The sequence below is a fragment of the Zootermopsis nevadensis genome, unplaced genomic scaffold, assembly GCF_977971745.1.
Source record: "Zootermopsis nevadensis isolate Lab colony 2312 unplaced genomic scaffold, Znev_1.0 Znev_ptg000011l, whole genome shotgun sequence".
Classification (NCBI taxonomy): Eukaryota; Metazoa; Arthropoda; class Insecta; order Blattodea; family Termopsidae; genus Zootermopsis; species Zootermopsis nevadensis.
In genome coordinates, this window is record NW_028259143.1 from 14,347,187 (window position 1) to 14,361,926 (window position 14,740).

General features: G+C 39.2%; 1 protein-coding gene across 1 annotated transcript in view; it reads right to left on the reverse strand.

The window, feature by feature from the left end:
* Positions 1-6,167: 6,167 nt before the first annotated feature.
* Positions 6,168-14,740, reverse strand: part of pkaap (A-kinase anchoring protein pkaap) — a 42,890-nt gene continuing 34,317 nt past the window's right edge. The window contains exons 8-11 of the mRNA XM_022075999.2: positions 13,733-13,904; positions 11,864-11,940; positions 11,605-11,657; positions 6,168-6,679 (exon numbers count right to left, since the gene is read on the reverse strand). Of these exons, the coding sequence (XP_021931691.1) occupies positions 6,587-6,679; positions 11,605-11,657; positions 11,864-11,940; positions 13,733-13,904 (395 nt within the window). The 3' untranslated portion in view covers positions 6,168-6,586. The remainder of the gene's footprint in view (positions 6,680-11,604; positions 11,658-11,863; positions 11,941-13,732; positions 13,905-14,740) is intronic.

Sequence of the window (14,740 nt, forward strand, 5' to 3'; positions counted from 1 at the left end):
AGTCAAGCAGAAGTCGGTTGGTGCAGACACCGAGGCAGGCAAGAACCGGGTGTGATAGCGGCCGAGTCCGGCTGAGACAGAGAGAGGCATTCACTGAGATTGGCAGGTTTCTCTTGGGGAGATTTTAGAATTTTTTTTAAAATTTTAAAAATTTTCAAAAAATCAAAAATTGCTGGCAATTGTCTGAAACGCGCAAAAAACCAATAATTTTTGAAAAATTTGGGAAAAAATTTTAATGTGAAATTTTTCAAATTTTCTTGTTTTTATGCGCTTTTTGGACATTTCACAGCATTTTTTGATTTTTTGAAAATTTTCAAATTTTTCAAAATTCTCGCAACTGTTGTCTTGCAGAACCGGTCTGTGTCGGACTGTTTCTGATGTACTGTCTCTAAGGAATGCGGTGTGTATATGAGTTGGTGTCTGCACCTGACTTGTCTCTGTATGACACGGCTGTGACGTGCCGTCTCGGAACAGCTCTAGTGAGCAAACAACACGTAAGGCAGACACCGACCAGCAGACACCGAGCAAGCAGTGGTCGGTTGGTGCAGACACCGAGGCAGGCAGGAACCGGGTGTGTAGCGGCCGAGTCCGGCTGAGACAGAGATAGGCATTCACTGAGATTGGCAAGTTTCTTTTGGGGAGATTTTAGAATTTTTTTTAAAATTTTCAAAAAATGAAAAAATGTTGGTAATAGTCTGAAATGCGCACAAAACCAATAATTTTTGAAAAATTTGGGAAAAAATTTTAATGTGAAATTTTTCAAATTTTCTTGGTTTTGTTCGCTTTTCGGTCAAATTCCAGCATTTTTTGATTTTTTGAAAATTTTCAAATTTTCAAAATTATCGCAACGGTTGCCTTGCAGAACCGGTCTGTGTCGGACTCTTTCTGATATACTGTCTCTAAGGAATGCGGTGTGTATATGAGTTGGTGTCTGCACCTGACTTGTATCTGTATGACACGGCTCTGACGTGCCGTCTCGGAACAGCTCTAGTGAGCAAACAACACGTAAGAAAGATACCGACCAGCAGACACCGAGTCAAGCAGAGGTCGGTTGGTGCAGACACCGAGGCAGGCAAGAACCGGGTGTGATAGCGGCCGAGTCCGGCTGATACAGAGAGAGGCATTCACTGAGATTGGCAGGTTTCTCTTGGGGAGATTTTAGAAATTTTTTTAAAATTTTAAAATTTTTCAAAAAATCAAAAATTGCTGGCAATTGTCTGAAACGCGCAAAAAACCAATAATTTTTTAAAAATTTGGGAAAAAATTTTAATGTGAAATTTTACAAATTTTCTTGTTTTTATACGCTTTTTGGACATTTCACAGCATTTTTTGATTTTTTGAAAATTTTCAAATTTTTCAAAATTCTCGCAACTGTTGCCTTGCAGAACCGGTCTGTGTGGGACTGTTTCTGATGTACTGTCTCTAAGGAATGCGGTGTGTACATGACTTAGTGTCTGCACCTGACTTGTATCTGTATGACACGGCTCTGATGTGTCGTCTCGGAACAGCTCTAGTGAGCAAACAACACGTAAGGCAGACACCGACCAGCAGACACCGAGTCAAGCAGAGGTCGGTTGGTGCAGGCACCGAGGCAGGCAGGAACCGGGTGTGATAGCGGCCGAGTCCGGCTGAGACAGAGAGAGGCTGTCACTGAGATTGGCAAGTTTCTCTTGGGGAGATTTTAGAAATTTTTTTAAAATTTTAAAAATTTTCAAAAAATCGAAAATTGCTGGCAATTGTGTGAAACGCGCAAAAAACCAATATTTTTTGAAAAATTTGAGAAAAAAATTTAATGTGAAATTTTTCAAATTTTCTTGGTTTTGTGAGCTTTTTGGTCAAATTCCAGCATTTTTTGATTTTTTGAAAATTTTAAAAATTATCGCAACAGTTGCCTTGCAGAACCGGTCTGTGTCGGACTGTTTCTGATGTACTGTCTCTAAGGAATGCGGTGTGTATATGAGTTGGTGTCTGCACCTGACTTGTATCTGTATGACACGGCTCTGACGTGCCGTCTCGGAACAGCTCTAGTGAGCAAACAACACGTAAGGCAGACACCGAGCAAGCAGAGGTCGGTTGGTGCAGACACCGAGGCAGGCAGGAACCGGGTGTGTAGCGGCCGAGTCCGGCTGAGACAGAGATAGGCATTCACTGAGATTGGCAAGTTTCTTTTGGGGAGATTTTAGAATTTTTTTTAAAATTTTCAAAAAATGAAAAAATGTTGGAAATTGTCTGAAATGCGCACAAAACCAATAATTTTTGAAAAATTTGGGAAAAAATTTTAATGTGAAATTTTTCAAATTTTCTTGGTTTTGTTCGCTTTTCGGTCAAATTCCAGCATTTTTTGATTTTTTGAAAATTTTCAAATTTTCAAAATTATCGCAACGGTTGCCTTGCAGAACCGGTCTGTGTCGGACTCTTTCTGATATACTGTCTCTAAGGAATGCGGTGTGTATATGAGTTGGTGTCTGCACCTGACTTGTCTCTGTATGACACGGCTCTGATTTGTCGCCTCGGAACAGCTCTAGTGAGCAAACAACACGTAAGAAAGATACCGACCAGCAGACACCGAGCCAAGCAGAAGTCGGTTGGTGCAGACACCGAGGCAGGCAAGAACCGGGTGTGATAGCGGCCGAGTCCGGCTGAGACAGAGAGAGGCATTCACTGAGATTGGCAGGTTTCTCTTGGGGAGATTTTAGAATTTTTTTTAAAATTTTAAAAATTTTCAAAAAATCAAAAATTGCTGGCAATTGTCTGAAACGCGCAAAAAATCAATAATTTTTGAAAAATTTGGGAAAAAATTTTATTGTGAAATTTTTCAAATTTTCTTGTTTTTATGCGCTTTTTGGACATTTCACAGCATTTTTTGATTTTTTGAAAATTTTCAAATTTTTCAAAATTCTCGCAACTGTTGCCTTGCAGAACCGGTCTGTGTGGGACTGTTTCTGATGTACTGTCTCTAAGGAATGCGGTGTGTACATGACTTGGTGTCTGCACCTGACTTGTATCTGTATGACACGGCTCTGATGTGTCGTCTCGGAACAGCTCTAGTGAGCAAAAAACACGTAAGGCAGACACCGACCAGCAGACACGGAGTCAAGCAGAGGTCGGTTGGTGCAGACACCGAGGCAGGCAGGAACCGGGTGTGTAGCGGCCGAGTCCGGCTGAGACAGAGATAGGCATTCACTGTGAATGGCAAGTTTCTTTTGGGGAGATATTAGAATTTTTTTTAAAATTTTCAAAAAATCAAAAAATGTTGGAAATTGTCTGAAACGCGCACAAAACCAATAATTTTTGAAAAAATTGGGAAAAAAATTTAATGTGAAATTTTTCAAATTTTCTTGGTTTTGTGCGCGTTTCAGACAATTGCCTGTCCTGCCATACACGGTCTCGGCTGGTGCCAGATTCTGCCGCACAGACTCTGCAAGCGTTGGTCTGTGCATCACGCGCTCTCTGCCGGACGCAGACTGCCTCTCCCTGTTTATGCCGGACTAGGTCATTGCGGAATCGGTCCGTCAGAGACCGAGTCATACACAGACGGCATCGTTGAGATAAGGAGTCCTTCAGAGACCGTCTACGGCAGACACACTGGTTCTGACATGTATCGAGTGGGGGGATTTTTGAAACAAATTCAAATTTCACAAAACTTTCAAAGAATGCTGTAAATTGTCCAAAGATCTCACAAAACTAAAAAAATTTGAGAAACTTTACCTTAAATTTGTTTTCTCAAAAATTTCGATAATCATTGGTTTTGTCCGCATTTTAGACAATTTCCATCATTTTTTGATTTTTCGAAAATTTAGAAATATTTGAATTTTTTTCAAAATTCTCCTTATCTGAACATCACCAGATCACGACTCTGCTAGACTCTGTCCTGCCACACTCGGTCTGGAATGCCCTATCATTTTTAGAAATATGCCAAACTTGAAAATAAGGTCTAGATTCCACCACTGGATTGGAATAAAAACTTGAAAACAATTCTTATTTTTCCAAGAGGGTAAAGTGCCTAAATTTTCATAGCTATTTCACCTTCTACTCAGCTTTCATAATTTAATCGATAATGAACATTATGAAGAAGCCACATGTGGTTACAGAAAATTGTACAACTGAAGCCAATACGAGACCACATCAATGATATGTTTAAGTGCGTGTACACCCCAGATTCTGGAGTGTTAATGCATGAGTTGCTGATATGGAAGGGACAACTGAGTTGGAAGGTATATATCCCCTCAAAAAGAGGCTACATTTTGAAGAAAATAATTTGAATTGTGTGAAGCTAAATTTGGTTATATCTGGAATATTAGTCTCATGTTGGGCTGGATACCACTTTTTATGACTATGTAGGAAATAAGCCTTGTTGTTCAAAAGTAGTATTAGAACTAATGACTTGTCTTCTTAATCAGGGACAATTGGTTTCAAAGCCCTAATCTGAAGAGTAAACTACACAGCAGACTGATGCCATAGGAACACTGCGTCAACACAGAGAGGCTGTGCCTGACAAAATAGAGAAGTCAACACTGAAAAAGGAAAAAGTGTGGGATATACAAGGACAAGTTGATGATCATGAAGAGGGATGGCAAGAAAGATATTTACCTTCTGTCACTCATGACAACAAATTGGTCCAAACTGGGGTTCGAGAGCAAGACGTCAGGAAGCCCAGAGTAGTCGCCGCCTATAATTTGAAGATGGGAGGAGTAGACATGAGTGATGCTTAGCAGGTAAGCTGCCATAGCACTAGGAAAAGGCTGAAAAATTGCTAACAGAAACACTTCTGTAATTTGACTGATACCTGTTTCATGAATTTGAATTTCTTGAACAAAAATATAAAGAATGAAACAAAAGAAAAATTACTAGGTTCGAGTTCCAATACAGACTTACAGACCCAACTAGCATACATTGATGCCACAGCCCCATGTGGGTGTTACAATATTTCAAGGATCAATTAGTTGATTGGTGTTATGAATAAGTCAACAACCACAATCCACATTGTGACACTTTGATCTGAGCATGCTATGCTTTGTGTCCATTGAACTTCCATTGCGCCAAGATATCAAGAGTGTATAGTGTTCCAAATCTAAACATCTGCTGTTTTTCAGCAGCATTCAATTGAAATTTCACCCACTTAGTAGTCATGGGTGTATGAATAGCATTTCAAATCTAAACATTATACTGTCGAAAGGATCGCATAACATAATGTGTAAGTCAGAAATGCATCAGTGATGTCTTATTTCAACTAGAATCCATGTCAGTGGTGTAATGCCAAAAGTACTTAATCTTTCTAAAAAATAATAATTAAATATTATGTAAGGGCTACATATATGGAAACAAGGGTGACAATTTGTCTTTCAATCAGTGACTGTTTCATAATTTTACCATTAAAAATGGCCCAGATACTAAATTTCAAATATGAGCAGAAACTCAAATGTTAAAATTAGATAGTACCGCTACACATCTAAATGCACACAGAAATAAATAACCCACAGTGGGAGAGATAATGACAGATAATGTCACTTAACTGGTTAAGTTGTATTGTCAAAGTTTGTGGCGTTCTTCTCTTAAGATTAGATTGCTTTGAATGTGGGCCCATATTCAGCTTTTGATTCAAAACACTGTTTTGTCATAACTTCCTTGTAGCAAGAACAGAATCCTCAGATTTATGGGACACTTCAGATATATTATTATTTCAAAAATCAATCTCAGTATTTGAAAGCCAATCAAATGGTGAGTCCCTAACCTGGCTTTGATATTCATACTGTTCACTTAATCTTGAGATTTTCACATCTCAATCAATACATCTAACTGTGAAAACAGTATTTCAGGCTCTGACTTGAACTGTGTTTCTAAATATGTGAGTAATTTGCTCAGACAAGTCAATAACTTAAATTTTAAAAATTTTACTTATTTCAAACAAAAGTGGGTTTATACATGATGTGGCAAGAAATTCACTGCTCAGCATGTGGGCAGTCAAGTTCAAGCAGAAGAGTGACAAACCCTCACCAGCCACCATGTCTGAAATATGTTTTCAACAGCCACTACCACCCTGAATATAACGGCAGTAAGGCTGATAAGAGCAAATTATTAACAAACCTTCAAAATAGCTTCTTGGCCAATTCTAAGTTACACACAGTCCCTCTCTTTTTTAGTCTTTCACAGAAAAGAGCTTTGGCAACTAATGTCACAACTTTTAATGCAAAACTTAAAGTCTCTTTTTGCCTGAATTAACTGCACAGTTACAGTTGCAGTTAGTCAGACATACTTTAGTACAGCACAATTCAAAAAAATTTTGAATCATGCAAGTCATGAACCACGCAAATGTGGAAATAATGCTACAAATATTCATAACATACATAAATATATATATATATATTACACACACACACACACACACCATCACATACTGAGAAGTGTATGCCAGATGTATTACAATCACATTCATTTAACAGCCACCAGCTTGAACAGCTACAAGATCTAGTACAATTTCCAGAGTTTTTACCCAAAAACCCATTGGAAAATTTATGAAAATAAATAAATGTAGGGATCACTCCCAAACCCTGTCAATTCTTCTGACTACATTAACAATATCTTAGGATCAAGATTGCACTTGTTCATTGCCACCCAAGGTGAGGCTAGTGATGTCCTTTACAATCATCTCTGCTATCTGCCATGCCATCTCCTCCTTAGCCTGTCAAAAATTACATTTTTATTAGCACTCTAAACATTACCACACTATTTCACAGACAGTTGTATTAAACACAATCTATTCACCTTTTCTAGTATAACAAGGCTGGAAAGATGTAATCTATCCTGGAATGCACAAAGTTTACATATGTACTTTTTGTGCACATCCATTCTGAATGTTCCTAGATGAAGTACAAAACTACAGTAAGTTACTTATGGATGCCTAATATATAAAATTATGCATTCAAAGAAAACTGTTTACACTTAAAAAAACACTTTGTGCTAAACACGTCTTGACCTCATGAGGTCATCATCAGCGGCAAAACATATTAATTCAGTCCATTAATCTGTCTATTGGTCCCCACCCACACCTGATCTGACACCAGCTCCCATTGGCTAGGATTCGGATACTCCATTCACTGTTTGGTCCCTATAAACCTAGCATTTTATGCTCGATTGGCTCATTCATCGCCCTGATGACGGAGGCAGTATGACCTCCGAAACGTTGGTAAACATCTACCAGACTACACAGCGCAACAACCCAGAAGACAGCAATCCTCATACTCTGATGACAGAGGCAGTATGACCTATGAAACGTTGGTAAACATCTACCAGACTACACAGCACAACAACCCAGAAGACAGAAATCTTCATACTCTGATGATGGAGGCAGTATGACCTCTGAAACGTTGGTTAACATTGACCAGACTACACAGCGCAACAACCCAGAAGACAGAAATCTTCATACTCTGATGACAGAGGCAGTATGACCTCTGAAACGTTGGTAAACATCGACCAGTCTACACAGCGCAACAACCCAGAAGACAGCAATCCTCATACTCTGATGACGGAGGCAGTATGACCTCTGAAACGTTGGTAAACATCTACCAGACTACAGAGCGCAACAACCCAGAAGACAGCAATCCTCATACTCTGATGACGGAGGCAGTATGACCTCTGAAACGTTGGTAAACATCTACCAGACTACACAGCGCAACAACCCAGAAGACAGAAATCTTCATACTCTGATGATGGAGGCAGTATGACCTCTGAAACGTTGGTTAACATTGACCAGACTACACAGCGCAACAACCCAGAAGACAGAAATCTTCATACTCTGATGACAGAGGCAGTATGACCTCTGAAACGTTGGTAAACATCGACCAGTCTACACAGCGCAACAACCCAGAAGACAGCAATCCTCATACTCTGATGACAGAGGCAGTATGACCTATGAAACGTTGGTAAACATCTACCAGACTACACAGTGCAACAACCCAGAAGACAGCAATCCTCATACTCTGATGACAGAGGCAGTATGACCTATGAAACGTTGTTAAACATCTACCAGACTACACAGCGCAACAACCCAGAAGACAGAAATCTTCATACTCTGATGATGGAGGCAGTATGACCTCTGAAACGTTGGTTAACATTGACCAGACTACACAGCGCAACAACCCAGAAGACAGAAATCTTCATACTCTGATGACAGAGGCAGTATGACCTCTGAAACGTTGGTAAACATCGACCAGTCTACACAGCGCAACAACCCAGAAGACAGCAATCCTCATACTCTGATGACGGAGGCAGTATGACCTCTGAAACGTTGGTAAACATCTACCAGACTACAGAGCGCAACAACCCAGAAGACAGCAATCCTCATACTCTGATGACGGAGGCAGTATGACCTCTGAAACGTTGGTAAACATCTACCAGACTACACAGCGCAACAACCCAGAAGACAGAAATCTTCATACTCTGATGATGGAGGCAGTATGACCTCTGAAACGTTGGTTAACATTGACCAGACTACACAGCGCAACAACCCAGAAGACAGAAATCTTCATACTCTGATGACAGAGGCAGTATGACCTCTGAAACGTTGGTAAACATCGACCAGTCTACACAGCGCAACAACCCAGAAGACAGAAATCCTCATACTCTGATGACGGAGGCAGTATGACCTCTGAAACGTTGGTAAACATCTACCAGACTACACAGCGCAACAACCCAGAAGACAGAAATCTTCATACTCTGATGATGGAGGCAGTATGACCTCTGAAACGTTGGTTAACATTGACCAGACTACACAGCGCAACAACCCAGAAGACAGAAATCTTCATACTCTGATGACAGAGGCAGTATGACCTCTGAAACGTTGGTAAACATCGACCAGTCTACACAGCGCAACAACCCAGAAGACAGCAATCCTCATACTCTGATGACGGAGGCAGTATGACCTCTGAAACGTTGGTAAACATCTACCAGACTACACAGCGCAACAACCCAGAAGACAGCAATCTTCATACTCTGATGACAGAGGCAGTATGACCTCTGAAACGTTGGTAAACATCGACCAGTCTATACAGCGCAACAACCCAGAAGACAGCAATCCTCATACTCTGATGACAGAGGCAGTATGACCTATGAAACGTTGGTAAACATCTACCAGACTACACAGTGCAACAACCCAGAAGACAGCAATCCTCATACTCTGATGACAGAGGCAGTATGACCTATGAAACGTTGTTAAACATCTACCAGACTACACAGCGCAACAACCCAGAAGACAGAAATCTTCATACTCTGATGATGGAGGCAGTATGACCTCTGAAACGTTGGTTAACATTGACCAGACTACACAGCGCAACAACCCAGAAGACAGAAATCTTCATACTCTGATGACAGAGGCAGTATGACCTCTGAAACGTTGGTAAACATCGACCAGTCTACACAGCGCAACAACCCAGAAGACAGCAATCCTCATACTCTGATGACGGAGGCAGTATGACCTCTGAAACGTTGGTAAACATCTACCAGACTACAGAGCGCAACAACCCAGAAGACAGCAATCCTCATACTCTGATGACGGAGGCAGTATGACCTCTGAAACGTTGGTAAACATCTACCAGACTACACAGCGCAACAACCCAGAAGACAGAAATCTTCATACTCTGATGATGGAGGCAGTATGACCTCTGAAACGTTGGTTAACATTGACCAGACTACACAGCGCAACAACCCAGAAGACAGAAATCTTCATACTCTGATGACAGAGGCAGTATGACCTCTGAAACGTTGGTAAACATCGACCAGTCTACACAGCGCAACAACCCAGAAGACAGAAATCCTCATACTCTGATGACGGAGGCAGTATGACCTCTGAAACGTTGGTAAACATCTACCAGACTACACAGCGCAACAACCCAGAAGACAGAAATCTTCATACTCTGATGATGGAGGCAGTATGACCTCTGAAACGTTGGTTAACATTGACCAGACTACACAGCGCAACAACCCAGAAGACAGAAATCTTCATACTCTGATGACAGAGGCAGTATGACCTCTGAAACGTTGGTAAACATCGACCAGTCTACACAGCGCAACAACCCAGAAGACAGCAATCCTCATACTCTGATGACGGAGGCAGTATGACCTCTGAAACGTTGGTAAACATCTACCAGACTACACAGCGCAACAACCCAGAAGACAGCAATCTTCATACTCACCGGTGAAAACCTCAAATCATACAATTCATAAATCAACGCAATGTTATAAAGCACTGTGCATAAAAACATAGATGGCCACACTGATTGCCATAGTGATTATAAACCCTGTACCCTTTTTTAAACTGACAGAAATACCCACGAAATGTTAGAATTCACAACAATCCATGCACCGACAGTGCAACCATGGCTCACCATAGACCAACAATGAAAACCACAAGACTTTGGACATTATGCTGCTATGAGTGACTCAATTTAGATAATACACCAACTCATGTGTAACATAAATGTTCAGCGTGGTATTACATAAAGTGTTTTGTAAAATATGACTGTTTTTATAATATTGCATTGATTTATGAATAGACAGATTAATGGACTGAATTAATATGTTTTGCCACTGATGATGACCTCATGAGGTCAAAACGTGTTTGGCACAAATTGGTTTTTTTAAGTGTAAACAGTTTTGTTTGTACGCATAATTTTATATTTTAGATACTCAACACTGTACGGTATGCAATGTTTTAAGATTATTTATGGATGTATTATGCAAGCATTACCATAAAAAGTGCCCAATTAAGTACAGTGATACAAGAACATAAACATATATTTTCAACATAAGACAAAATTTATTCATGAACTCTTACCTACAGTGTAATACTGTAATCTTGAGATTTGCGGGGTGAGGAAGTGGGGTGAAGGAGGAAAGATAGCGTCAGCCTTTAACGCTTTGGACTTCCTGCATTCCTTGCAAGTCTCAAGATTACAGTTGCGTACTATATTTATCTTCTTATTCAAAAAGAAAGTGCAATGCAATCTACATATTTTACACAACTGTCACTATTGTAATCACTAAAGTACATGGACATTTTAAACATTGTTTTATTTCTTCTTTATTGATTATTTCTTTTTCATATACTGACTCCTGAGAGAAGAGCATAATTTTAACTGGAAGGCTTTGACTATATAACAATTCAATAAACATACACACATGCAAACAGACAAACTCAAACTTCAATAGTTTTGACCTCAGCCACCAGAGTGCAGCACCCCATTGTCCTACTCTGAATCCACCTCACAAATTTCCTCACCTGCCATTTTATTATTGATCATAGGCTGTGCAAAAGTATAATTTTTATGTAGTCCCCAATGGCTCAACACCCATACTAAGTATCCTCCTAATCCATCCACCGAGTCTTGAGTTAAATCATGCAGATAGACGGACAGATAGACTTGACAGCCTATAATACATTCTGGCCAAGCACAGAACGTATAAAATGTGACAGACACAGATGGGCCTAAAAGGTGTTCTTCACTTATGCAGATTAGGCAGACTTACCAAAGAAGTACTTTAAGAGGGATGGGACTAGACCCTTTAAGTCGATGTACAATTAATAATGAAATGAATAGAATAAATAGTTACCTTATCTTCGTCCATGTTGACCAGCTTTTTAACCACCCTGGCAATTCGAGATTCTGAAAGAGCAAGTCACTATCTCAACATCAAATTAGTCTGTTTTGTTAGCCATCATTTAGTAAGGACCTTCACTAAATACAAGCATCTCAAGATGTGGGATGAATAAGATTTATCTAAATACAAAATTCTTAGTTCCTTCATAACCAAAATATAAATTACAAGGCAGATAAACTTCACTCCAAGCATACAAAAACTGAACACAAACCTTCTTTCCTGTCTGGTTCTGGTTGAATGTCAGTTTCAAACCGGCCCATTGCGTTTATTCGACCAAAGTTCAAGCCCCTGAAAATAAATGATTTTTTTTAATAAGTTGGCAATATCTGAACACAAGTCTATCTCAACAAAAAAAGGTGCATGGCACCTCTTTCAACAAAAAATAAAAATACATAAAAACTTTAAAAAAACAATAATCAACATCATGTATCATCATATCATCATTATTATTTTCTTTTGTGATGTTTCATCCTGTTTATAAATAATTTAATAACAACAAAAATTAACTCTCACACAGACAATTTATAAGCCTGAGTACATTTTTCAATCAAAGGTGATGAACCTCTGGTGATACAATACATACATTGCTTTTACATTGTCTTATCACCCTGCAAGTATACTTCATACTCTTTCCTATGAATCTGGATTATTTTAACTAATATGGTCAGGCTAAATCTGTCTCAAATCTGTAATCATAATTTATTAACATTAATATTTTAAATACCCAGTGCAATAGGTTTCAAAAGGCAAGGGGGTATAATAAAAAAAATAATATTTTAATGAAATTTTGAATTAAAGACAGATATCTTCAGCAAAATATCACATGTGAGGTACTTAGATTTGTTAGTTCTTCTGTAATGTCGTAATCATGAAGCTTATAGATACAATGAAACTGTCCGCTAACACAAACACAAAAATTTATCTGCACATAATATAAAAGAATTTTCTTCTCTCCTCAGTGTTAAAATTTCTACACCAAATTACCTTTAGTACATTTCCCTGATATGATAGCTCTCAAAACAATTACCAAAACAAAGGCCAACATCGTACTTTGGACAGTACACCACAGCAAACTTCAGAGCTTTCCCAGTTCAACGTTTGCATGTGTCTGTACACAGCAATTTTACTGATGTTGTCAACCTATGAAATTGTTTTCACTTTTTCATGTTCTTCCCTTGTATTGAATATCAATTCATACATAAGAACCATTGCTTTCAGAAACTACTTGTGGAGGGGGGGAAGTAAACTGATGGGATGGGAGGGGACATGCAGCATACTAGAGTTTGATCAATGTCCTAACATTACAAAAACTTGAGGACGAGACAGCAATTGCCAAATTTCACTCAGAGCATTTTTAGAAAAAAGTTTTCCAAACATTATTTCTGTCCCTCCTGCTTATAATTAGTACGGAAGGCAATGCCAAGTAAATAATAAGAAAAACATTTGGCATCCAGCGTCGCCCTCGGTGGACTAGCAGTTAGCATGCTCGCCACTGGACCCAAAGTTCGCGGGTTTGAACCTGGCCGAGGTCGGTGGATTTTTAAGGGTGATAAAAATCCGTAACACAACTTCCTTCGGAGGTGAAGTAAAGCCGGCAGTCCCATGTCATAGATTTATGGCATGTAAAAGAGCCATATGAACATGAATGAGATGTTTTGTAAGCAAAATTCAGCGACCCTTTCTCACCCAAGTCTCCTGATTGACAGCTAGATGGCTCTGGTAGTCAAATCGGGATTGACTAGAAATTGTGCAGAGTCAGAGGGCTGTTCACTCACTACTCACAAATGCACGCTTCAAAGACCGAAAAACCTCTGAAAAGGAGATGGCCAAGACCCACACCAGGGTTGTAGAGCCACTGATGATGATGATTTGGCATCCAGTACTTTACGTCCTTATTTTCCTATGTTTTGCCACTAGCTTTGCAATAGTATTATTTTCTATTGTGGGTTGTCATGGGTACCTGAACATTGTTAGCTCATGTTGTAGAGTCTACTGCCAACTTCCTTGATAGTGACACTACAGTGCACAACCAATAAACCTATATATGGCCTTACGTCATGCTAATAGAGTTTGTACTCACATTCTATGTCTCCTTTTCCAAAGTGAATCTGGGTCATATAACTGCCTTGAGTCAATGCTCATCTCTCGGTCATCCACGTTGCAAATTATCTTACGTGGAGGAGGTGTTGTATCCTCCATGGCCAAAAGAGTATTATGGATCGAGATGTTACATTCACTGCTGCATTCTGAACCTTAGATAAACATTAAAAACTAATTACAGGAAAGAGAACTGATTAGACAAAGTAGGATTTGAAGATGGCTGATGTATGGGTTGCAGGTACATCATCATCATGGCGAACACCCTGATCATGGAGGCAGAAAGTACCTCTAAAATGTTGGTAAACTTCTACCTGATTTCACAATGGTACAACCCAGAAGACAGTCATTTTGACAAAACAAATTTTGTTCTATATCAGGTTCCCTAATATCTCCTTTAAAGTTGTGTCTTAACATGCTGGTTATTTCCAATGAGATGTCACATACACAGTTATATTTTGTGTGGTTTGGGTGTGAAATCTCAAAATGTACAAATACAGAGTACTCCATCTATGGGATTTCTGCAATTAAACTCTCAAGTGCCACATATCAAAATCTTTATAATGGCACAGACAACTTCACACTTGTTACACTGTTTCCAGTGGTTTTGTGGTATGTGGAAATAATATGTGAAATGTAAAATCAGATTTTTACCCTGGTTTGGCAATCATGGTAGGCATGAAAAAAAGAAAGAAAGAAAGAAAGAAAGAAAGAAAGAAAGAAAGAAAGAAAGAAAGAAGAAGAGCCACAGGGTTTACAATGACTATCTCCTGGGATGTTACACCAAGTGTTTTTGTAAAAACTGATCAACATTTCAGAGATGCTTACTGCCTCCATCATGAAGGCAAGCAATGATGGCACTCTGAAAACCGGAAATCTCACTCAGCCACAGAGTTAATTTCATTATATAAATATACTGCTGCTAAATTTATGTCAGTATTTAGAGGATAACAAAATAAGTATTATTTTACATGTTTCTGAAAAATAAAAA